The sequence below is a fragment of the Eimeria necatrix genome, genomic scaffold (genome assembly GCF_000499385.1).
Source record: "Eimeria necatrix Houghton genomic scaffold, Enh_scaff80, whole genome shotgun sequence".
In the NCBI taxonomy this organism is placed as follows: Eukaryota; Apicomplexa; class Conoidasida; order Eucoccidiorida; family Eimeriidae; genus Eimeria; species Eimeria necatrix.
In genome coordinates this window covers 77,071-100,000 of record NW_013654619.1, presented here as the reverse complement: position 1 = coordinate 100,000, position 22,930 = coordinate 77,071, and the positions used below count along the sequence as shown (strand labels likewise).

The 22,930-nt window shown below is 59.4% G+C and overlaps 4 protein-coding genes across 4 annotated transcripts in view; 2 read left to right on the top strand and 2 right to left on the bottom strand.

The window, feature by feature from the left end:
• The window catches only part of ENH_00077570 (hypothetical protein, conserved), a gene marked incomplete at both ends in the record, with an annotated part of 1,488 nt that extends 1,456 nt beyond the window's left edge, over positions 1-32 (bottom strand). Inside the window, one exon of the mRNA XM_013583040.1 lies at positions 20-32. Within this exon, the coding sequence (XP_013438494.1) occupies positions 20-32 (13 nt within the window). The remainder of the gene's footprint in view (positions 1-19) is intronic.
• A 2,833-nt stretch (positions 33-2,865) lies between these two features.
• ENH_00077560 (cation-transporting ATPase, putative) lies at positions 2,866-6,870 on the top strand (the record flags this gene model as incomplete). The annotated part of the gene is made up of 1 exon (XM_013583039.1): positions 2,866-6,870. One exon carries the CDS (start codon positions 2,866-2,868, stop codon positions 6,868-6,870), a length of 4,005 nt encoding a protein of 1,334 aa, XP_013438493.1.
• A 107-nt stretch (positions 6,871-6,977) lies between these two features.
• On the top strand, positions 6,978-9,332 carry ENH_00077550 (hypothetical protein; the record flags this gene model as incomplete). The annotated part of the gene is made up of 1 exon (XM_013583038.1): positions 6,978-9,332. The coding sequence occupies one exon, from the start codon at positions 6,978-6,980 to the stop codon at positions 9,330-9,332; it is 2,355 nt and encodes a 784-aa protein (XP_013438492.1).
• Positions 9,333-20,577: 11,245 nt separating this feature from the next.
• On the bottom strand, positions 20,578-22,894 carry ENH_00077540 (hypothetical protein, conserved; the record flags this gene model as incomplete). Its single annotated transcript, XM_013583037.1, has 2 exons — positions 20,578-20,878; positions 21,105-22,894. The coding sequence occupies 2 exons, from the start codon at positions 22,892-22,894 to the stop codon at positions 20,578-20,580; spliced, it is 2,091 nt and encodes a 696-aa protein (XP_013438491.1).
• Between the last annotated feature and the right edge of the window lie 36 nt (positions 22,895-22,930).

Genomic DNA, 22,930 nt, shown 5'->3' with positions numbered 1-22,930 from the left:
CCAGCCCCATGGTCCATACCCTCTGCAGCCATTATCTTAGCTTTCGCCGGAAGGGGGGAGAGCGCTTGCTGCAGCAGCAGCAGCAGCAGCAGCAGCAGCAGCAGCAGCAGCGGGGAAGGCGCGCGCAGGCAGCGAGGGGCACAGCGGGCTGGAGAGAACAATAAACTGCAGCAAATGGATTTATTTCAAATTTAAAAGCAAAGGAGAAAAAACTAAATGGGAAAATGCGCTGAAGGAGCCGCCAGCGGGGGGCTAGCCCGCGCCTGTGCTGCTGCTGCTGCTGCTGCTGCTGCTGCTGCTGCTGCTGCTCGTGCTGCTGCTGCTCTTGCTGCGCGCTTGCTGCGGCGAAACTCCCCGGGTTTTTTTAATATTTTCTTTTAATTAGTTTTTAATTTTCAAATTTAATCCAAATTTTGTCTTTAATTGAAGTAACAACCGGCAAATAAGGCGCAGCAGATGCCGAGCCTCATCGACTGCTGCTGCTGCTGCTGCTGCTGCGCTGCAGCTCGCCAGCAGCCAGAACAGATGTGCGCAAAAAGCCCCCCGCTGTTTCTTTCTTTGGATCCAATTTATTTATTTTTTAAAAGTAATTTAAGAATTCGAATTCGTAAAGAGGTTTATGCCGGGGCTTGTTGCAGCAAAGCAGCAGCAGCAGCAGCAGCAACAGCAGCAGCAGCAGCAGCAGCGGCTAGCAGTTCGAGGCCCCACTCTAGCAATCTAGCAAAAGGCAGCAAAGCAATAAAACTCTATTTGCTTCAGATAAAATTAAATGAATTATTATTAATATTTGATTGTTGTTAAAATGGCCGCTGAAAACTACTGCAGGGTTAAAGATCTGAGGCTTAGGGTTTAGGGTTTAGGGTTTAGGGTTTAGGGTTTAGAGTTTAGAGTCTTGCCAGCGTCCCTACAAGACCCTCTTGCATCCCAGCTACAGCTAGCTAGCTGCCGCTAGCTGCAGCTAGCTAGCGACCATTAGCTGCAGCAGCTCCTGCAGCTAGCTGCAGCAGTATCTGCCGCTAGCTGCAGCAGCAGCTGCAGCAGCAGCTGCAGCTAGCTGCAGCAAAGGAGCCAGTCACCGCCAGCTGCAGTTAGCTGCAGCTAGCTGCTGCAGCTAAGTGCTGCAGCTAGCTGCAGCTAGCTGCAGCTAGCTGCAGCAAGCTAAACTTCTATTAAGACGCCACACAACAGGCCCCGTTGTCGCCAGCTAGCTAGTCAGCTAGCTGCCTATCTAGCTGCCCACCTGGCTAGCTAGCTAGCTAGCTAGCTAGCTAGCTAGCTGGTTACTTGGCTAGCTTCCTGGCCAGCTAGCCAGCTAGCTAGCTAGCCGGCTAGCTGGCGAGCTATGTCATTCGGCTAGCCAGCCAGCTAGCTAGATGGCCCCCTAGCTAGTTACCTAGCTAGCTAGCTGGCTAGCTAGCTAGCTAGCTAGGAAGCTAGAATCCCAATGAAGTGGCTAGCCAGCTAGCTAGCTGGCTAGCTAGCTAGGCAGCTGATGGGGCTTTCATTTGTCTTTGAATTGATTTCTTTAAATTGCCTTTTTCCTTTTTTCTTTTTTCCGTTTTGTCTTTTTATTTATTTTTATTATTTTTTAATTTCCCGTTTTTGTCCTTTCTGCTTTTTATTTATATCTTTTAATTTCTAAATCTTCTTCAAATCTTTTTAATTCTTTTTTTTGATTTTTATTTATTTCTTTTTATTTTTTTGTTCTCTTTCATTTATTTCTTTTGTCTTTCATTTATTTCTTTTCGTTTAATTTATTTCTTCATTTCTTTCACCCTTTGTCTTTCATTTGCATTTCTTTCTTTCAATTCCTGAACTTCCAAGCATCTCCCCGTTTGTCTTTTTATTTTATTTTATTTGTTTCAAATTGTTTTTAATTTATTACTTTTGATTTATTTATTTATTTAATTTAATTTTGCCTTTTCCCTTCGTTTCAAGGAGCAGCTGGGGTGTACGGACAGCTGCAGAGCACGGAAATTCGAGTGCAGACTTCGAAAGCACCAGGAAGCGCCTCGGGGCTCGAAATGCGTCTTTTTGCGAGCCCTGCGTTCCCTGAAGGTTCTTTTGAGAGAAATAACGCAAAAAGAGCCGCAAAAAGGGGAAAAAAGGAGCAAAAAGAGCCAAAAATGGGCGAAAACGGCGGGAAATAAAGGAGGTAGCGACCGCCGCAGCTGCTGCTGCTGCTGCTGCTGCTGCGCTGCAGCGGAGCCGCAAAGGGGCCGCTTCGGGCACCCCCGGAAGCCCAAAAGGGCTTTTTCTTGGAGTTTGCAAAGAAGTGAAGTGAAGTTTGGAATTAAAAAAGGCAAAAAGGAGAAAAATTTGCGGAAAATGAGGAAGCAGCAGCAGCTGCTGCTGCTGCTGCTGCTGCTGACGCACACGCAGGCTGGCTGGTCTCGACCGCCGCGAGCGGCGCCCGCAGCTCTGTCTGTGAAATGTCTGCAGCTGAATTTGTTTAAAAAGCAAAAAGGGAAAATAAAATGAAATTAATTTATTTAATTTCACAAACTTTGCCTTTTCAAGCTGCTCTTTTGCTGCCCCTTGGCCGCGCCTGCTGCTGCTGCTGCTGCTGCTAGACCCGCCGCCGCGGCTGCGGCCTTCTCTTTTCGAGGTGTACGTACACCTCAGCTTCTGCTTTTTGAAAAGCTGCTGCGCTTTACAACTCAAATCACTTCTATTCAACTCAAGCCCTTTTAGATCTGGGCTGCCGGAGCTTCCTGTGCGCCGCAGCAGCACAAAGTCCGCGGCGCCGGCTGCCTCAGCAGCAGCCGCAGCAGCTGCAGCAGCAGCAGCAGCAGCTGCAGCAGCAGCTGCAGCAGCAGCTGCAGCAGCAGCTGCAGAATTGATGGGCAACTGGTCCTCTTCAGTATGAAGCCGCGGTCGCCCGGCAGCTGCCAGGGGACTGCAGGGGCCCTTGCCGCAGGCGGGCAGCTAACAGCAGCAGCAGCAGCTGCTGCTGCTGCTGCTGCAGCAGAAGCACCTGTATTATCTGGAATTGCAGCAGCAGCAGCTGCTGCGCCTGCTGCAGCGGCAGCAACGCGGCCTGTAGCAGCCATGGCTCGCCCGGCTGCAACAACGTGCCCTGCAGCAGCAGCAGCAAGAGCAGCAGCAGCAGCAAGAGCAGCAGCAGCAGCAGCAACAAAGATGAGCTGTTTCTCGCTCTCTCGCTCAAAACACTGCAGCCGTTTGCTTCTGCCTTCGCGCGCCCCTTCATCTTTGCTGCTGCTGCTGCTGCTAGCGCCGAGCTGCGCTCTGCTGCAGGCGTCCCCTGCTGCTGCTGCTGCCCCCAGCAGCAGCAGCAGCAGCAGCAGCAGCAGCATGGATATGGACAGCATAGGGGCAGCACTGGCTCTGGGCGGGGATGGGGCTGCTTTGAGCTGCCCCTCTTCTCCCTTAACCACTCCGGTGTCTGTACGGCTGCTGTGTTTTGCTGCTGCTTTTTATCTCTCCGTGCTGCTGCTGCTGCTGCTGTGGCTGCTGTACCGGAGGTTCTTGTGGGCCTACCTCTGCAGCAGACAGACGAAGCTCGCGCAAGCAGCAGCAGCAGCAGCAGCAGCAGCAGCAGCAGCGGCGGCGGGCAGCAGCAAAGACCCGGGCACCCCCTCCAAAGAACCCCCAGAAGCAGCAGCAGCAGCAGCAGCAGCAGCAGCAGCAGCAGCAGCAGCAGCAAGGGCGCGGGTGTGCGTGAGCCCCATAGAAGACCACGGGGGCATTTACATGCAGCACTGGGGGCTGCGGGTGTCTCCTGTGGGGTGTCTGGTGTATGCTGCTGCTGCTGCTTCCGTGCTGCTGTCTGTGCTGCTGCCTTTCATTTCGGGATTTGCTGCCAGCTCTTTGCTGCCAGCAGAAGTGTTCGTGCCTTGGCTGCCGGCCTCTGCGTACGAGGAGGTGGGGCTCTTTTCCGCAGCAGCAGCAGCAGCAGCAGCGCCCGCAGCAGCAGCAGCAGCAGCAGCAGCGCCCGCAGCAGCAGCAGCAGCAGCAGCAGCAGCAGCAGCGCCGGCCAGCCCGCAGTGCGTGAAGCTCCGAGTCTACATCTTTGCTGCTTGCTTCTGCTGGTGTCTTTTGTGGATGTTGGGAATTCATTTAGTCCGCAAGAAGTTCCATTTGCTGCTCTTCAGTCCTTCCTGTCTTTCCCGCTGCTCCCACCTCCTCGTGGACAGAAAGCTGCAGCAGCTGCTGCCCAGCAGCAGCAGCAGCAGCAGCAGCAGCAGCAGCAGCCGCAGCACCAGCGGCAGCAGCAGCCCCGCCAGCGCAGACGCAGTCGCGCTGCCCCCGAGGGGCCCCCACCTGGGGGGCCCCCTGGGGGGCCCCCAGGGGGGCCCCCAGGGGGGCCCCCAGGGTACCAAGGGGGCCCCCAAAATAGAATTTCTTTGCGAAAGAGATGACTTGGGGGAGCCTTTGCTGCACTCTTCTGTCTGCAAAGTCCGCCGCTACTACCCGCAGCAGCAGCAGCAGCAGCAGCAGCAGCAGCAGAAGCAGCAGCAGCAGCAGCAGCAGGGAGAGGAGGGCTGCTGCAGGTATGTCGACGTGGCCCGGGTGCGTCTTGTCTTCGATTCTGCTGCTGGCTATTTCGTGTCTGCTGCTGCTCAGTTGGAGCGGAGAGCCCGAAGGGCTGCGAAGGCTCTAGCAGCAGCAGCAGCAGCAGCAGCAGCAGCAGCAGCAACGGGAGAGGACGCGGAAAGAAGAGCGGGAGCAGCAGAAGCAGCTGCAGCAGACGGCCAAGCAGCAGCAGCAGCAGCAGCAGCAGCAGCAGAAGAGCGGTTTGTGGCGTGTTTGGAGGAGCAGCTGCTGTCAGCAGCAGCAGCGCAGCAGCGGCAGCAAGCTGTGGGGTCGCGTTTGCTGCAGCAGCAGCTGCGGCCGCTCTCGAGCTTGTTTGCTGCTTCTTTTTTGCAAGATGAATTCTATTTAGTGACTCTTATGGCTCTTTGGTATCAAGTCTTTTCTTTGAACTCTCTTCAGTTTTGCATTTTGCTGCTGCTGCCTCTCTGCGAGCTTATCTATGGAGTCTTTTCTCTCCACACAGCAGAGCAGCAGCTAGCTGTCATACTGCAGCGCGAAGCAGCAGCACTTGCTGCTAGAAGGGCCCTCTGTCTCCGCCGGGGGGCCCCCCCGGGGGCCCCGGAGGGTCCGCGGTTCGTGCTGCAGCGGGTGTCTGCTGCTGCTGTTGCCCCGGGGGACTTGCTGCTGCTGCAGGCCGGAGATGAAGTGCCCTGCGATTTGCTGCTGCTGCACGGAGCTGCTTCTGTAGATGAGTCGCAGCTAACAGGAGAGTCAAAGCCAGTGTGGAAGAGGCCCCTGGAGGCCCCCCGGGGGCCCCCCGCTGCTGCTGCGGGGCAGCAGCAGCAGCAGCAGCAGCTGCTGCAGCAGCGCAGCAGCAGAGCCACGCTGGAGGAAGCAGCAGAAGTGCTGGAGAGCGATATTAAGACCCCCTTGAGCTTGGGGGGTTTGTCTTGCTGCTGCATCTTTGAAGGTTCTCGAGTGGTGCACTGCAGCAGCAGCAGCAGCCTGGAGGCTGATTTGCTGGGTGGCGATTTGCCTTCCTCGGCTGCAGCAGCAGCAGCAGCAGCAGCAGCAGCGGCAGCAGCAGGAGGCGCAGGAGGCGCAGCAGCAGCAGCAGCAGCGGGAGGCGGGCTGCTGCTGGCGGAGAAGGAACTCGGAGACGCTGCTGCTTTGCTGCTGCTGCGCTGCTGCTGCTGGGGCGTAGCCACAAGAACAGGGGCGGAAACTTTGCGGGGGCAGCTGCTGCGGCAGCTGCTGCTGCCGTCTTTGGTGCGCTTCAAGTACAACGAGCTGTTCCCCTTCGTGCTGCTGCTGGTGGCACTTTTTGCTGCTGCTCTTGCTGCAGTTCAAACTCCGTTTACAAAAAGTTCTGTTGATGCTTTTCGCTTTGCCCTCGAGAAGCTGCTGCGCATGCTGCCGCTCTACTTGCCCGCGCTGTGGGGTCTTTGCGCCAGCATCAACGCCCACAGGCTCAGCAGCAGCAGCAGCAGCAGCAGCAGCAGCAGCAGCAGCAGCAGCAGCAGCAGCGGCGGGAAGGGGGGCAAGAAGACGTACAGGGCCACGGCGGTGATGCCGGGGCTGCTGCCGCTGGCAGCAAAAATAAATGTAATGTGTCTTGACAAGACAGGGACTTTGACGCAGCAGGAAATGTCTCTTGTGGGAGTTCAGCCAGTTTCTGGGGGGGCTTTTGGGCCCTTTGCCCTTTGCCGCGAGCCCCGAGCAGCAGCAGCAGCAGCAGCAGCAGCAGCAGCAGCAGCAGCGGGGGCGGCGGGCGGCGGCGACGCGGAGGCCGCAGGGGCCACCGCCATCCCTGTGGAGCAGCAGCAGCAGCAGCAGCAGCAGCAGCAAGAAGCAGCCTCCCCAAGGGGGGCCCCCGGAGAAGAGGGGGCCCCCCTCTTCGGGGGGGCCCCCTGGGGGGAGCTGGATACGGGATCGGTGCCGCTGCTGCTGCTGCAGTGTCTGGCTTGCTGCAACTCGCTGCGTGTGAGTGCGCACGGGGTGGCTCTGTGGGTGCGGAAGCAGCAGCAGCTTGCTGCAGCAGCAGCAGCAGCAGCAGCAGCGTGGAGCCCGCAGCAGCTGCTGCAAATAGCAGACTTCAACCCCCCTCTTTCTTTCGCTGAAGTCCAGGGGGCCCCCATAGAAAGACAGGCTCTTGCTGCTAGTGGCTTTCGCCTCATAGAAGTGCCTTCAGGTGTACATACACCTCAAGACACCCCACAACTCCTCAGGGCCAACACCGCGTGGGCCTCCGACCTGCAGAGACACCGCAAAACCCGCCAGTTCTTCGTCCCCAGCAGCCCCGCGCTGCAGCAGCAGCAGAAGCAGCAGCAGCAGCGGAAGCAGCAGAAGCAGCAGCAGCAGACGAGGCCGTGAAGCGCTACGAGGTCCAGTGGACCAACATGGAAACCGGGGAAGTCATAGAACCCTCGAGGGTTTATTTCAGTGATGAATTCAAAGAGCTGGTCCTCACTTTAGCAGCAATGAAGGTTTTGCTGCAGACCCCCGACCCCCTCCCCACACCTCCACCCCACAAACTCGATCCCGATCCCGATCCCGATCCCGAGGATCCCGGGATCGTTCGGAGGCGGCTGAAGGGCGCATCAGGTCCAGACCCCAGCGAGCGCACAGCTTTGCTGTCTGGGGGGCCCCAGGGGGGCCCCCAGAAAGGGCCCCCAGGGGGGCCCCCCGGGCGCAGCTGCCTGCTGGAGCGGGTGCTGCTGCGGGTGCGAGTGTTTGCGCGGATGTCGCCGCTGGGGAAGAAGTTGGTTGTGCTGCAGCTGCAGCAGCAGGGGCTGCTGACGGGAATGGCTGGGGACAGCAGCAACGACTCTTTGGCGCTGCAGCAAGCTGACGTGGGGGTGGAAGTGGGGCAGGTGCAGCAAGCCCCCTTCTCCGCCCCCTTCGCCATCACGCACCCCCCCCAGCTGCAGCAGCAGCAGCAGCAGCAGCAGCAGCAGCAGCAGCAGCAGCAGCAGCAGCAGCAGCAGCAGCGGGAGCAGCGGGACGGCGTGATGGGGCTGGTGGACATTGTGCGCGTGGGCCGCTGCAGCCTGAGCACAGCCATGGGGATTTATAAGCTGCACATCTCTTACGGGCTGCTGGCAGCAGCAGCAAGTTTGCTGCTGGTGATGGCGCAGTTCGCGGGGCTGCCGCTGCTGCCGGGGCTCTTCTTGGACTTGGTGCTGCTGCTGGGCCTTTCTGCTGCTATGCTTTCTTCGCAGCCCGCGGGGGGCCCCCTGGGGCCCCGCTCTCCCACTTCTTCTCCTTTTGCTGCTGGAGTTGTCCTTTCTGTCTTGACTCTTGCTGCTGTTGACTTCGCAGCTTTTTTGCTGCTGCTGTACCTCTTCTACGGGCCCGCAGCATACCCGCTTCCCTGCGCCTGGCTCCAGCACAGCCTCCAAAACCCACACCAGCAGCAGCAGCAGCAGCAGCAGCAGCAGCAGCAGCAGCAGCAGCAGCCGGGGGGGGAGGAGCCCAGCCCGGAGCTGCGGCGGCGGAGGAAGCAGAGCCACGAGGAACAGCAGCAGCAGCAGGAACAGCAGCAACAAAACCAACAGAAGGCGGAGCCTCTCCACCGAAAAGAGCAGCAGCAAGACGCTCAGCAGCAGGGGCAACTGCAGCCACAAGAAGGCCAGCAGCAAGAAGAGCAGCAGCAGCAAGAAGAGCAGCAGCAGCAAGAAGAGCAGCAGCAGGTGCAAGAGCACCTCAGGCAAAAACACTCCCCGGCCCAGCCTGCTGCCGACCAAGATTCCCACAGCGGACTGCACCTGCAGCAGGAGCAGCAGCAGCAGCAGCAGCAGCAGGGCGGCGGCAGCAGCGAGCAGCACTTTGCTGCTGCTGCTGCAGCACCCAAGCGCCGCCCGCGGCTGCAGGGGCTCTTCTCTCGGGGCTTTTTGGGTCCTGATTTTGCTGCTGGTGAGGGTGAGGAGGGGGCCCTGCTGGGTGCAGCAGCGGAAGCAGCAGCAGCGGAAGCAGCAGCAGCAGCAGCAGCAGCAGAAGCAGAGAAGCTGGAGCGAGACATCAACTCCGACCGCATGCTGGCCTTCGCCGAAACTGAGCTGCTTCCTTTCACGGGGCCCTCGAGCAGCAGCAGCTTCTGGCCGCCCGCGGCGTTTCTGCAGGACTCAGCAGCAGCAGCAGCAGCAGCAGCAGCAGCAGCAGCAGCAGCAGAGAAGCTCGTGTGCAGCGCCGACGGGCATGCAGAAGCAGGGTACATCTTCATATGGACTGGGATTTGTGTGCTGCATGCAGCAGTTTTGTACATAAGTGGAAATGTGTTTCGAAAGTCTGCGTGGAAGAACCGGGTGCTGCTGCCGTTCTCGCTGCTGCTGCTGCTGTTCTTTTGCTGCGTCTTGCTGCTGCCCCCCAACCCCTTCTCCTGCCTCTTCAGCGTCAAGTGCACTGCAGCAGCAAACAGCAGCCTCCGCAGCAGCAGCTTTTTTCCCGTGCTGCGCTTCCTGGCTGGGGAGCCAGCAGCAAACACGCTGCACGACGCAACAGCAACGGGGCCGCAGACGCTGCAGCCAGCAGCAGCAGCAGCAGCAGCAGCAGCAGCAGCGGGGGGCAGCAGCACAGCCACGACGCCGCAGGAGGTGCCCCTGCGGGAAGCAGCAGCTTTCATGCTGCAGCAGGAGAAGCTGTCGCCGCATGTCTGGAGCCTCCAAGAAGCAACAGAACTAGCCAGTTGGTACATTCCAGTTTTTGCTGCTGTTCTTGCTGCTGCTTGTCTTCTTAACACTTTCATTCAGCTCGTTTGCCTCCACAGGGCGGCCTTCACCCGCTGGTGCAGAAGCAAATTCTGGCGCAGCCGCCCCCAGGCCCCAGTTACCCCCTGAGCCTGCTGCTGCTGCTGCTGCTGCTGCTGCTGCTGCTGCTGCTGCTGCGGTGGCAGCGGCGGCGAACGCAGCAGCAGCAGCGCGCACGCTGCCGCTCTAGGCCTGGGGTGAACACTGGCCAGGTTCTTAATGTTTCATGCCTTTAACTATGGCCGCAGCAGCAGCAACTGCTGCTGCTGCTGCAGCAGCCTTTACTCGCTGCTGCTGCTGCTGCTGGCCCTACGCCAGCCCGCAGGTAATAAAAGCAGCACTAGCAATGCTTGAAAAACTCTACAATAATCTGCTACTAAAGCTCACCGCGGGGAACAGAACACAGCTAGCTAGCTAGCTAGCTAGCTAGCTAGATAAATAGCTGACTAGGTTAATAGCTAGCTAGATAACGAAACAGCTAGCTAGCGCGGCCAGAATCAACTAGCTGGCTAGCTAGCCAGCGCCCACTACTGTGGACGCACCTAGCCAAAATTGCCCAGCTGGCCAAAGCTGTTCAGCTAGCCAAAGTTGCCCTGCTGGCTAACGGGTTCCAGCTAGACATAGTTCCCCAGCTAGCCAACTTTTTCCAGCTAGCCAAACTTGCTCATCTAGCCAGGGCCTTCCAGCTAGCCAAAATCCCGCAGCTAGTCAGGGCCCCGCAGCTAGCCAAGACCCCTCAGCTAGCCGCCCCACAACTAGCCAAGGGCTTCTCAGCTAGCTAGGGCCCCGCAGCTAGCCAAGATCCCGCAGCTAGCCAAGGGCCCCGCAGCTAGCCAAGGGCCCCGCAGCTAGCCAAGGGCCCCGCAGCTAGCCAAGGGCCCCGCAGCTAGCTAGGGCCTCACAGCTAGCCAGGGCCCCGCAGCTAGCCAAGACCCCCAGCTAGCCAAGACCCCCAGCTAGCCACGGGCCCCGCAGCTAGCTGGGGCTTCGCATTGAGTTGAGAGCTGCAGAGGAGTTGGAAATGAATTCAAATAAAAGCCATGAGGCCCTTCCAGGCTCTGCCAAGGATGTTGGGGTCTGTGGCAATTTCTATGAGGCAGCGGGCCTGTTCAGCAGCAGAGAGGCTCCTGGGATCGTTGGGATCGGATCCCCTTCTGGGATCTGTGGGGTGCAACGCCCTCCCGAACTCCGGCGCAGCAGCAGCAGCAGCAGCAGCAGCAGCAGCAGCAGCAGCAGCTGGCAGCAAAGCCGAACGCGCCCGCGGGGGGTCTCGCCCTAAAACTGCTGCATGCAGCACTGAGGAGGGGTCGGAGGCGGCAGCAGAGACATAGGCCTGAGCAGCGCAGCAGCAAGCCCATGCAGCAGCTTTGATAAGCAGCAGCAGGAGCAGCAGCAGCAGCTGCTGCTGCTGCTGCTATCAGGGGCCCCTCAGCACCTCCCGGGCCCCCAGAGGCTCCTCGGAGCCCCACAAAGAGCCGCAGGATCTGCTGCGCTGGGGCCCCCTAGGGGCCCCCAAAGAAGCCCCTAAAGGGGCCTGTAGGGAGCTCCTAAAGGGCCCCTAAGGGGGCCCTAGGGGGCCCCCAAGGGGCCCCCTTGGGCCCTTCAGGGGCCCCTAAGGGGCCCCTCAAGGGTCCTAAGAAGGGTCCTTAGGGGCCCCTTAGGGGGCCCTTTGAGCACCTCTTGAGAAGCCCTCTGTAGTGGCTTGAGAGGGGGCCCCTCGAAGTGTTCACAAGGGTCCAAATAAAGGGCCCCAAGGGGCCCCTTAGGGGGCCCCTTAGGGGGCCCCTTAGGGCTTATCTTGAAGAGTTTCTTAATGGGTTTTCTACGGGTCCTTTAGGGGCCTTCAGGGACCTCCTAAGGGCCTCTAGGAGGGCTTTAGGGGCCCCCCATTGCGCATGCGCGGGATTGTGGGGATCGGGATCGTGGGGATCGGGATCGTGGGGATCGGGATCGTGGGGATCGGGATCGTACCTGAGAACTTGACTTGAGAAGATCAAGAAGAATAAGAGATGGATGTTCTCCCTGCAACTTCCTTCTTAGAATTGCCATTATTTGCTGCCCCCGTTGCACTGTGGGGCCCCTGCTGTCTCCCCGCCCGTCTGCCCTCCGGACAGCAGTCCTGGGGGCCCCCAAGGGGCCCCCGATGGGCCCTGGGGGCCCCCCTGGGGGCCCCCCTGGGAGTCCCGTTGGGGGCCCCCCTGGGGGCCCCGCTGAAGAGCACCCTGGGGGGCCCCCTGGAGGAACCCCTAGGGGGCCCCCTGGGGGTCCCCCTGGGGGGCCCCCTTGGGGGGCCCTTTTGAGGGTTGGCTGCAGCTGCAGAGTGGCTGTCAAGAGGTCCTCGGGGGGCCCCCCAAAGGGCACAGTGCCGGCCTCTAGAGGAGAGGCGATCCCACGGGAGTGGGAGACGATCCCAGGGTCCTGGGAGACGATCCCGGGATCGCCCCACACTGCAGCCTTTCGCCCTGCAGCCTGCCAGCAGCAGCAAACTCGCAAGAAGCAGCAGCAGCTCTCCAAAGCTGCCACAGACACGGGGGCCCCCCAGGGGCCCCCCAAGCCCCTGAGGGGCCCCCAACACTCGGGGGCCCCCTAAACCCTTGGGGGGCCTCCCATGTCTTTGGGGGCCCCTAAACTCTTGGACAATTAGGAGACCCCGATTTAAATTCTGAAGTTTATACTAGAGAGACGCACTTAGTCTAGGGTTTAGGGTTTAGGGTTTAGGGTTTAGGAGGTCAGATCTAGGGTTTAGGGTTTAGGACTTTCGCGCTTGAAGTTTCGGTGTAGGTTTGAAGCCTGCGGGCTGGGGGTCCATTATATAAGGTCTAGAGCTTAGGATTTGCGGCTGAGAGTTTAGGGTTTAGGGTTTAGAGTCTAGGGTTTAGGGTTTAGGGTTTAGGGTTTAGGGTTTGGCTGACGCTGCTGCAGCAGCCCAAAGGGTCTCTAACGAAAATCTCCACCACCGCCTCCACCACAATGCGGTGTCTGCGCAGACACCCCAAAGCCTCCGCGAGCCATTTTTCAAAACCGCCCAAAGCCCCAGCAGTCCACGCATGCACTGGGGCAGCCGCCGCGCTGCTGCTGCTGCTGCTGCTGCTGTTGCTGCTGCTGCTGCTGCTGCTGCTGCTGCTGCTGCTGTTGTTGTTGTTGTTGTTGTTGTTGTTGCTGCTGCTGCTGCTGTTGTTGTTGTTGCTGCTGCTGCTGTTGTTGGTGTTGCTGCTGCTTCTGATGCTGCTGCTGCTGCTGCTGCTGCTGCTGCTGCTGAAGAAGGGAGACAGCAGCAAGGGATAGTGGCTGGCGCCCGGGGGCCCCACAACTCGCAGCATTGAGGGAGACAGCCGGAAAGGAGACAGTTCAGGGACTGGCAGTTCGGAGACAGCAAAGTCGAAGGAGTAGCCAAAGTCTATGTCCACACACTGTTCAGCAGCAGCAGCAGCAGCAGCAGCAGCACCAGCAGCAGCAGCAGCAGCAGCAGCAGCAGCAGGGACGCCTGGGAAGGATGTGAGGGGAAGCAGCAAAGAGCTGGGGAAGCAACAGTCTCTTTGTTTGATTCTCATTTACTCCCACTTTAATTCCCATTAATCCCCAATTTAATTCTTTATTAATTCCCATTTAAATCCCCAATTCAATCCCATTAAACCTCCGCTTAAATCCCATTTAAATCCCATTTAAATCCCGTTTAAATCCTATTTAAATGGCATTTAAATCCTATTTAAATGCCACTTAAATCCCTTTTAAATGGCTTTTAAATCCCATTTAAATCCCATTTAAATCCCATTTAAATCCCATTTAAATCCCATTTAAATGCCATTTAAATCCCATTTAAATCCCTTTCGAAGCCCATTCAGATCATATTAAATCCCCATCAAGCCTCCGATTAAATCCCATTTAAAACCCATTCAAATTCCACTTAATCCCATTTAAATCCCCATTAATTCCCCATTTAATCCCCATTAATTCCACCCTAAATCCAATCCAATTTAAATCCCATTTAAATGTAAGTTAAGTGGAATTTAAATTTTATTTAAATCCCATTTAAATCCCATTCAAATCTCATTTAAATCCCATTTAAATGTCAATTAGATGGCATTTAAATTTCATTTAAATGCCATTGAAATCCCATTTAAAACCCATTTAACTGCCAATCAACCTCCATTTAAATCCCATTTAAATCCCCAGTTAAATCCCCAGAAACTCCCTTAATTCCCCCTTCAATTCCCCTCTAAATTCCCTTCGATTTCCATTTAAATGTCATTTAAATCTCATTTAAATTCCTTTTAAATGCCGTTTAAGTGTCACTTAAATGCCATTTAAATCCCTTTAAACCCCCATTAAAACCCCCATTAATCTACCACTTAATCCCCATCTAAATGCCCTGTAATTCCCCTTTAAATCCCATTTATATGCCATTCAAATCCCATTTAAATCCCATTTAAATGCCATTTAAATCCCCTTAAAATGCCATCAAAATGCCATTTAAATGCCATCAAAATACCATTAAAAGGTCATTAAAAGGTCATTAAAAGGCCATTAAAAGGCCATTAAAAGGCCATTAAAATGCCATTAAAATGCCATTAAAATGCCACTAAAATGTCATTAAAATGCCATTAAAAGGCCATTAAAATGCCACTAAAATGCCATCAAAGCCCCTTTAAATGCCATTAATTCTTTTATTTCCCAACTGCGCACCTCCCCACTGGTGAAGTCCAACAAACAATTCCCCAAATGCCGATCGCCAACTCCCAGCAAATACCCAGCAGCAGCGCAGCAGCAAAATGACTTTCCAAACTTTTGACAATTTCGCCACAAGCTTTCGCTGTCCCCACTCACACTCGTCAAAACCAGCCTCAAACAATCCAACAAGGGGGCCCCCAGGGGGGCCCCCAAGGGGGCCCCCAGGGGGGCCCCCAAGGGGGCCCCCAGGGGGGCCCCCAAGGGGGCCCCCATGGGGGCCCCCAGCGGGGGCCCCCCTAGGGGCCCCAGGGGGGGCCCCATGGGGGGGCCCCTCATTGGGGGGAGGCCCAAGGGAGGCCCACAAGGTGCAGCTCCAGCGACGTTAGTTGCGGTGGTGGTGGTGGTGTTGCTGCTGCTGCTGCTGCTGCTGCTGCTGCTGCTGCTGCTGTTGGTGGGAGCTGCTGCTGCGGATGGGGGCAAGGCTGCCAGCCAGACGCACTCGGTGTAGACTTTCTCGACTGCTGCTGCTGGCAGCTGCAGGATCTGTTCCCAGACCTCTGCAACACCGACTTGCTGCTGCTGCGGGCCTCCTGCTGCTGCTGCTGCACCTGCTGCTGCTGCTGCTGCTGCTGCCATGTCAGCCAGGAAGGCCCCGTAGCGCTGGCTAGCCAGGGAGGCCCCCAGGGGGGCCCCCGAAAGGGCCCCACAAACAGCAGCAAAAGGACTTGCGGTGTCTATCCACTCCACGAGGCCCTGGCTCTCCGAAAGCGGCAGCACTCCGTAAGAACGCAAACTAAAAGCGATCCCAGAGGCGATCCCAGAGGCGATCCCAGAGGCGATCCCAGAGGCGATCCCAGAGGCGATCCCAGGGGAGTTCGATCCCCGATCCCACGGCCCCTGCAGCCGGAGAAGCAGCAGTGCAGCAGAAAAGCAAAGCAGCAGCGCAGCAAAGCAGCAGAGCAGCAGTGCAGCAAAGCAGCACTGCAGCAGAGCAGCAGAGCAGCAAAGCAGCAGAGCAGCAAAGCAGCAAAGCAGCAGAGCAGCAGAGCAGCAGAGCAGCAGAGCAGCAAAGCAGCAAAGCAGCAAAGCAGCAGAGCAGCAGAGCATCAAAGCAGCAAAGCAGCAGCCTCCGGACAAGCATCTGTCTTGTCCTTTGGCTTATTTTTTTGGAAGAAATGTCTGCAGTTTGAATTGAGCAAAGGATTCATTAAGTGCCTCCAGGGTTTAGGGTTTAGGGTTTAGGGTTTAGGGTTTAGGGTTTAGGGTTTAGGGTTTAGGGTTTGTGGGGCCTGACGAGGTGGTTCAAGATGCGGCGGAGGGTTTGCATGCTCTGGTCGGCCCGAAGGTCTTCTGCCTTCAGCAGCAAAGAGCCCCAGCAGCCGCTGCTGCTGCAGAGACGCAGGCGAAGCGGGGCTTCCTTTGAGGGGATAACAGTAACCTGGCAGCAGCAGCAGCAGCAGCAGCAGCAGCAGCGGCAGCAGCAGAGGTAGCAGAGCAGCAGCAGCAGCAGAGCAGCAGAGCAGCAGAGCAGCAGCAGCAGAGCAGCAGCAGTAGAGCAGCAGCAGTAGAGCAGCAGCAGTAGAGCAGCAGCAGCAGCAGCAGCATCAGCAGCAGCAGCAGCGTAAAAGCAGTGCCTCTTTATGCCGATTTGCAAAAAGGCAAAGGACTAGGCACAGAAGAGCGCTGCTTCTATGGTGGACAAATGCATACAGAAGCAGAAAGTGCTGCTGCTGCTGCTGCTGCTGCTGCTGCTGCTGTTGCTGTTGCTGCTTCTGTTGCAACTCACGCTTTCCCCAAAGGACACTACATAGGGGGGCCCCTCTTTGGGGCTGAAGGGCGCAGAGGGCCCGCAGGGCAGCGGCAGCAGCAGGGGCCCCTCAGCAGCAGCAGCAGCAGCAGCAGCAACTTCAAACGAAGATAAATTACTAAATGGGGCCAGAAAAGAAATATTTTGCTGCTGCCAAGAGAAGCTGAGACAGACACAGACGCACAAAAGGATCTGCAGCTCACTCCGATCAGCCCCCGCAGAAGTAGCAGCAGCAGCAGCAGCAGTAGCAGCAGCAGCAGCAGCAGCAGCAGTGGCAGTAGCAGCAGTTGCAGCAGGAGCTGCTGCTGCTGATAAAGAGAAGGAGGCAGCAAGGTCAGGGGACGTGGCAGCTGCAGAATGAATGTGGTGTCTGCCGCTGTTGCTGCTGCTGTTGTTGTTGTTGTTGCTGCTGCTGCTGCTGCTGCTGTGGGCTGCAGCAGCACGCACTTAGCGAGCCAAGGAGAGACTTCAGAGAGCCGCAAATTGCCCTGGCGCTTTCCTTTGCTGCAGTCTGCTGCTGCTGCGGAGAGTTTTCGGAGAATAGCCACAGAGTCTCTTGCTGGCAGCAGCAGCAGCGCCTCTGCTGCTGCTTTCATTACTGCTTCTGCTGGTCCTGCTGCTGCCCCTGCTGCTGCTGCTGCTGCTGCTGCTCCTTCTGCTGCTCCTCCCTTCGCTGCTGCCTCTTGTGCGCCTGTGCCTGCTGCTGCTGCTGCTGCTGCTTCTGCTCTCCCTGCTGCTGCTGCTGCTGCTGCGGCATCGCGCCATGAAAGGGTAGAGAGGGCCTCCTGCAGCAGCTGCAGACACACACGGAAACAGCCCAGAGAAGATTTAATGAGAGAAGAAAAAAAGAACAATTAGAACAATAAATAAATAAATAAATAAATAAATAAATAAATAAATAAATAAATAAATAAATAAATAACAAGGCCGAGCTGCCGCAGCACCTGCAACCCTCAGGCTGCTGCTGCTGGAGACAAGCGGCAGCAAAACGCAGAAGCAGCCAAGGCTTCCCCGCTGCAGCAGCAGCAGCAGCAGCAGCTTTAACTGCTGCTGGCGAGGCAGCAAAAGAAAATTTCAAAAATGAAAAAGAATTCCAAATGAATGCAAGCCGGAAAAGCAGAAGGACATTTTGCTGGCAGCAGCTGCGCACTTTGCTGCCAGCTGCTGCACATTTTGCTGCAGCTGCTGTGCTGCAGCTGCTGCACAGTTTGCTGCAGCTGCTGCACAGTTTGCGGCTGCAGAGGCTAGGGGGAAAGCAGCAGCAGCTGTGGGGCCCCACACCTTTATCATTTGGGCCCCCAGCTGCTGCAGCGCGGGATCGATCTGCTGCCCTAAGAAAAAGTCTCGGCCGCTAAAAATTGCTGCTGCTGCTGCTGCTGTCCATACACCCCGCCAGCGTGCTGCAGCAGCAGGAGACAGCAGCTGCGCCTGCACATTCACCCCGCAACAGGCATAACACCTGCTGCTGCTGCAGCCACAGCAAATGCAGCAGCTGCAGCAGCTGCAGCAGCTGCAGCAGTGGTTGCTGCAGCAACCGCAGCAGTAGTTGCTGCATTAACGGCAGCAACAGTTGCTGCAGTAACAGCAGCAGTTGCTGCTGAAGTAACAGCAGCACTAGCTGCAGTAATGGAAGCCCCAGCAGTAACAGCAAAAGTAGCTGCTGCTGCTGCAGCAGTTGCAGCAGCTGCAGCAGCTACTGCTGCAGCAGCAGCAGCGCTGCTGCACAGTGTCTCCCCCTGGGCTCACCAGCTGCAAGTCTGATTTCCCGCTGCTGTCCCCCACAGCGTCTGTCAGCAGCTGCAGCAGCGGCTGCAGCAGCTGCCGCTGCAGCTGCTGCTCCGGAGACTGCAGCAGCCGGCAAGCAGCAGCAAAAGGACCTGCAAGGGGAGCCAGGCGCAGCGCCTGTCTTCTCAGCATTTTCAGCAGCTCTAAAGGAGCTGCAGTGCCTCTTTTGGCCCCCCAAGTGGCAGCAGCAGCAGCAGCAGCAGCAGCAGCAGTAGCAGCAGGCTGCTGCTCCGTGTCTGCTGAGGCCTTGCTGAGGACCGCAGAGATGGCAGTCTGCAGCAGAAAGAGACAGCAGTGGGGCCCCACACCCCCTCCTCCATGAGGCAGCAGCAGCAGCACAAGCAGCAGCAGCAGCAGCAGCAGCAGCAGCAGCAGCAGCAGCAGGGCCCTCGGCGCACTTCTAAGGCGTAGAAAGTCTCGTGGGGAGCTGCTGCAACCATCTGCTGCAGCTGCAGCAGCAGCGCCCGAGTGAAGCAGCCAGAAGTGTCAGCAGCAACAAAACTTAAAAGCTGCGGGGCATACATCCGCAGCACGCCCACGGGCACGCGGGCCAAAAGTCCTGTGAGGCGGCTCTCAACTGCTGCTGCTGCTGCTGCTGCTGCTGCTGCTGCAGGGGGTGCTGCTGCAGCTGCTGGAGTTGCTGCTGGCGCTGCTGCTGGAGCTGCTGCTGCGCTGCAGCCCCCTCCCTGCGCTGCTGCTGCGTTGGCAGCAGCAGCAGGGGGCAGCAAGTGTGGGGCGGGGGAAGTGGAGGAGACGATCCCCAGCGGCAGCTGCTGCATGCAAGCAGCAGCAAGTTGTGGGGTTTGTGGGGCGCAGACCCCCGAGGCTTCTGCGCACAGCAGCAAAACTGCTGGCAGCACTCCTGCTGCCCATCCCCCGTATTTGCTGCTGCAGCCCCCAGCTGTCAGCAGGTCCGCCACGAGCCTGCAGAACAGCCACGCCACAGCAGGCAAAGCTCCAGGCCCTGCTGCTGCTGCTGCTGCTGCTGCTGCTGCTGCTGGGTCTGCTGCTGCTGCTGCTGCAGGGGCTTCGCAGCTGCGGCTTGTCTCCAGCGAAGGTTTGCTGCTCTCTTGGGCCCCTTGCAAAGCTGTTAAGATTTCCTTAGCGAGAACAGCGCAGCGCCAAAGATGCTTCAGCCGGGCTCGCGAGCCAACAGCAGCAGCAGCTGCTGCTGCAGCAGCTGCAGCAGCTCCCAAATGCGGTGCTGCTGCAGCACAAGAGTGCGCAGCACCACAAGGCTCATGTGCTGCTGCTGCTCCCGCTGCTGCCGCTGCCCCTGCTCTTCCTGCTGCTCCTGCTGCTCCTGCTGCTCCTGCTGCTGCTGCTGCTGCTGCTGCTGGTGCTGCCCACAGGGGCTCGTTGCTGCTGCTGCAGTCGAGATTAAGCAAGCTGCGCATGCGGTCAATGGCCCTCAGGGCCTCCGCAGCAGCGCCTGCGAGGCCCCCGGGGCAGCCTGGGGCTGCAGCAAAGCTGCTGCGCTGCTGCTGCTGCTGCTGCTGCAGCTGCTGAATTAGGGCACAGTGACAGGACAGCTGCAGCGAGAGCAGGTTTGCTGCTGTCTCCTTTTGCAGCTGCATAGATGCCGGAGCGTCCCCTAGCCCAGCTGCTAACAGCCCCTGCTGCTGCTGTTGCTGCTGCTGCTGCTGCTGCTGCACAAGACGCACCAGCTGCTGCGCCTTCGCTGCGCTGCTGCTGCTCCCGAGGGAAACCTGGCTCAGCTCAGCGAGCTTCAGCTTTATGACAGCGCGGAAGAGGTCGGGGGGAGGCGCAGCCTGCTGCTGCTGCTGCTGCTGCTGCTGCTGCAGCTGCAGCACGTCCTGAAGCAGCAAGGTGGCAGTGCTGAGGCCGTCTGGGCGCTTCGCTAGCTGCAGCGCGGCGCGAGCAGCGGCGCAGCAGCGAATGCGCCAGCTGCTGCCAGCGGCGACGGGGCCCCCCCACTGCTGCTGCTGCTGCTGCTGCTGCTGCAGCTGCTGCTGCTCGAAGGCCCCCGCAAAGGCAGAAACAGTAAACAGCGCGTCCATGCAGAGGGGCAAGGGGGCCCCCCAGAGGCAGCGCGCAAAGGGGGCCCCCAGCCAGCCGGGGGCCCCTGCAACTTCGCGCAGCAAAAGAGACTCCAGCTGCAGCGGGGGCCGGGGGGGCCCCCCGTGCTGCTGCTGCTGCTGCTGCTGCGCGCTGTCTGCTGCTGCTGCTGCGAGGCAGCGGCGCATGAAGAGCGACAGCGACAAGCGGCCGAGGGCCTCGGCCAGCAAAGAAGGAGAGGAGCAGCAGCAGCTGGCAGCTGCCACTCTTGCTGCTGCAGCAGCTCCCCCCTGCTGCAGCAGCAGCGACGCTTCTCCCAGGGCCCCCCTGCTCACTGCATGCAGCGACAGCAGCTGGCACGCCACAGCCTTCGCTAGAGAAGGGGTACTGGGGGCCCCCGGGGGGCCCCCCAAGCCCCGCGGGCCTCCGCCCCCCGTGGGCCCCCACAAGGGCTCCCCTAACCTGCAGCAAACACCGCAAAGTAAAAGGCCCTTCTTTGGTCAAGGGCCCCACAAGGGGGCCCCTGGGGCCCCCGGGGCCCTTGGGGCCCCTAGGGTACCCTTGGGCCCCTGGGGCCTTTAGGATTCTGGGGCTCCTGGGGCCCCCAGGGGCCCCCTGGGGCCCCACGAAGTGTTTGGGGGCCCCTGGGGCCCCCGAACGCCCGTTACCAGTTCCAGGTGGTTTTGGTCTTCCCTTATTCAAGTTTGAGAGAGAGCTGCTGTGGTTTAGGGTTTAGGGTTTAGGGTCTGGGATTTAGCCCTTGGGGTCTAGGATTTAGGCCTACAGAATAGGGTTTAGGGTTGGCAGCTAGCTTCTATGGTTTAGCGTTCATGGTTTAGGGTTATTTAGGGTTTTAAGGGTGTAGAATCTAGGGCTTAGGGCCTAGGGTTTAGGGCTTAGGGTTTAGGGTTTAGGGTTTAGGGCTAAGGGCAGCTCCTGCACGGCATAGCCTTAGGGCTGCGCATCATAGAAAGCCCTGTCGCAGAGGCGAGGGCCCCCTAACTGCTGCTGCTGCTGCTGCTGCTGCTGCTGCTGCTGCTGCTTGCGGTGCTTCTTTTAGGCGCTACTAGCTGAGGAGACGGAGCAGCAAACGTGCCTGGCCAGTTTCGAGAGAAAAGCAGCAGCAGCTGCTGCTGCTGCTGCATCTTGGGCCCCCAGATTTAGAGCCAAAGCAGCACGCAGCAAACAGCCAGAGCCTGTTTCCGCCGTTTGCTGCAGCAGCGCCTCTTCGCGGGCTGCGTCTACAGCTGCCAGCCCGCTGCTGCTGCTGCTGCTGCTGCTGCTGCTGCTGCTGCTGTCGCTCTGGTTGGGGCCGGAGCGAAGAGCGGCGGAGCCAAAGTCGAGCAACGGCTTCCACCTGCGCACAGCAGCAGCAGCAGCTCCCAGATGCAGCAGCAGCAGTAGCAGCAACTTCCCTGCTGTGCAGCAGCAGCCACGGCAGCCGCAGCTGAGTGGGCAGGGGAACTGGAAGCAGCAGCAGCAGCAGCAGCAACAGCAGCAGCAGCAAAGGCAAAGACTGAGTCAGGTAGCCCCAGAGGAGACACAAAACTAGAACCCCACTGCAGCAGCAGCTGCGCACGTACTGCATCATTCGCTGCAGCAGCAGCAACTGCCCCTCCCTCAGCAGGGGCCTCAGGGCCCCCGGGTCTGCTGCATCTGCTGTCTCTTGGCTCCCTTCTGCTGCAGCCTCCGGGGCCTCCTGCAGCCACCGCGGGCTCTTTGGGGGGCCCCCTGGGGGGCCCCCCCCGGGGGGCCCCCCACCCCACAGCTGCAGCAAAGCTGCTGCAGTGTCTGTGTCTAAGCAGCGGTGCAGCGCGAGAAGCTGCAAGCAGCATTTGAAGCTGCTGCTCTGGCCTAGGTGTCTGTACACCCGAAGCAGGGCACTAAAGTAAGGCAAAAGGCCTCGACTGACCGGGCTGGGGGCCCCCCGGGGGCCCCCCTGGGGTGGGGGGCCCCAGTGGTGCAGCAGCAGCCAGCTCTGCTGCATGCAGGTGAGCTGCTGCAGCAGCGGCAGCGCAGCCTCGACCGTCTCTGTAGCTTCTGCGAGTTCAAAGAGCTCTAAAGGGCCCAGCCCCTGGGCCTGCATTTGGGCCGGGGGGCCCCCCCAAGTTTGCTGCTGCCAAGTTTGCTGCTGCCAAGTTTGCTGCTGCCAAGTTTGCTGCTGCCAAGTTTGCTGCTGCTCGAGGGCCTGCAGCACCAGCCGCAGCAGAAAGCCCACGAGCTGCGGGTCTCCGCGGGGGCCCCTCAAGCTCCTCTCCAGGGCCATTCTGCCTGCAGCCCCCAGCCCCAGCGGGTCGGGGGGCCCCCTGGGGGCCCCCCCAGGCAGGGGGCCCCCCGGGGCCCCCACAGGCAGCAGCAGCAGCAGCAGGAACTCGCGGGCAAAGGCCTGGCTGAGCTCGCAAGCTGCGCCCAGAAGCTGCACTGTGTGCTCAGGGGCCCCCACAGGCCTCTGGGGGGCCCCGGGGCCCCCGGGGCCCCGGGGGCCCCAGGGGCCCCAGTAGGGCCGCTGCAGCAAAACTGTCTCCTCCCTACCCTCCAGGGCCTCCAGCTGCCGCTGCAGCAGCCCCGCAGCTCTGCGGCTGCGTCGCTCCTGCAGCGCCACAGCAGCAGCGCGGCTCATGGGGGCCCCCCGGGGGCCCCCTGGCCCAGTACCCTTGAAAGAGCCCAATATGCTGCTGCTTCCCAGCCACGTAGGGAGACTCTGGGGCCCCCCGTCGGGCCCCACACTTGCTGCTGCCCGCGGGTCTGCAGCTGCAGCTGCTGCTGCAGCAGATGCCCCCCCAAAAAGAGAAACTGCAGCCGCTGCTTTCAGAGAAAAAGGAGACACAGGAACAGCAGAAAGCCCCTCAAAGGTTCCGCCCCAGCTGCTGCTGCCCTCGCCCCCCACACGGCCAACCCCCAGTCCCCAGGGGGCCCCCCAGGGGCCCCCCGAGGGGCCCCCCCGGGGGCCCCCCGAGGGGCCCCCCGAGGGCCCTCCCGGGGGGCCCCCAGACCCAAGGGGCCCTCGAAGCGACCCCACCACCAGCGAGTTGGCCCCAGCAAGCGTAATAGCTTCCAGGGCCCCCCGGAACGCGGGGCGGGGAGCAGCAGCAGCAGCAGCCGCAGCAGCAGCAGCAGCAGCAGCAGCGCTTGGGCCCGGAGAAGCCGGAGGAGGGGCCCCTGCTGCTGGGCCTGCGGGGTGGCAAAGAGCAGCAGCAAGAAGGCGCAGCATGTGGGGCCCCGTGGCCTCAGTCAGCCCCGTTGACAGCAAAAAGTGAACCCTCTCAGAGGGGCCCCCCGGAAGGGGGCCCCCCGGAAGGGGGCCCCCCTCCCCACCAAACCAATAGTCCAGCTGCTTCTGTCGCAGCTCTCCCTCGAAAAAGGGCCCCAGCATGAAAGACAGCAGCGTCGGGCTCTCCGCGTAGTCCTG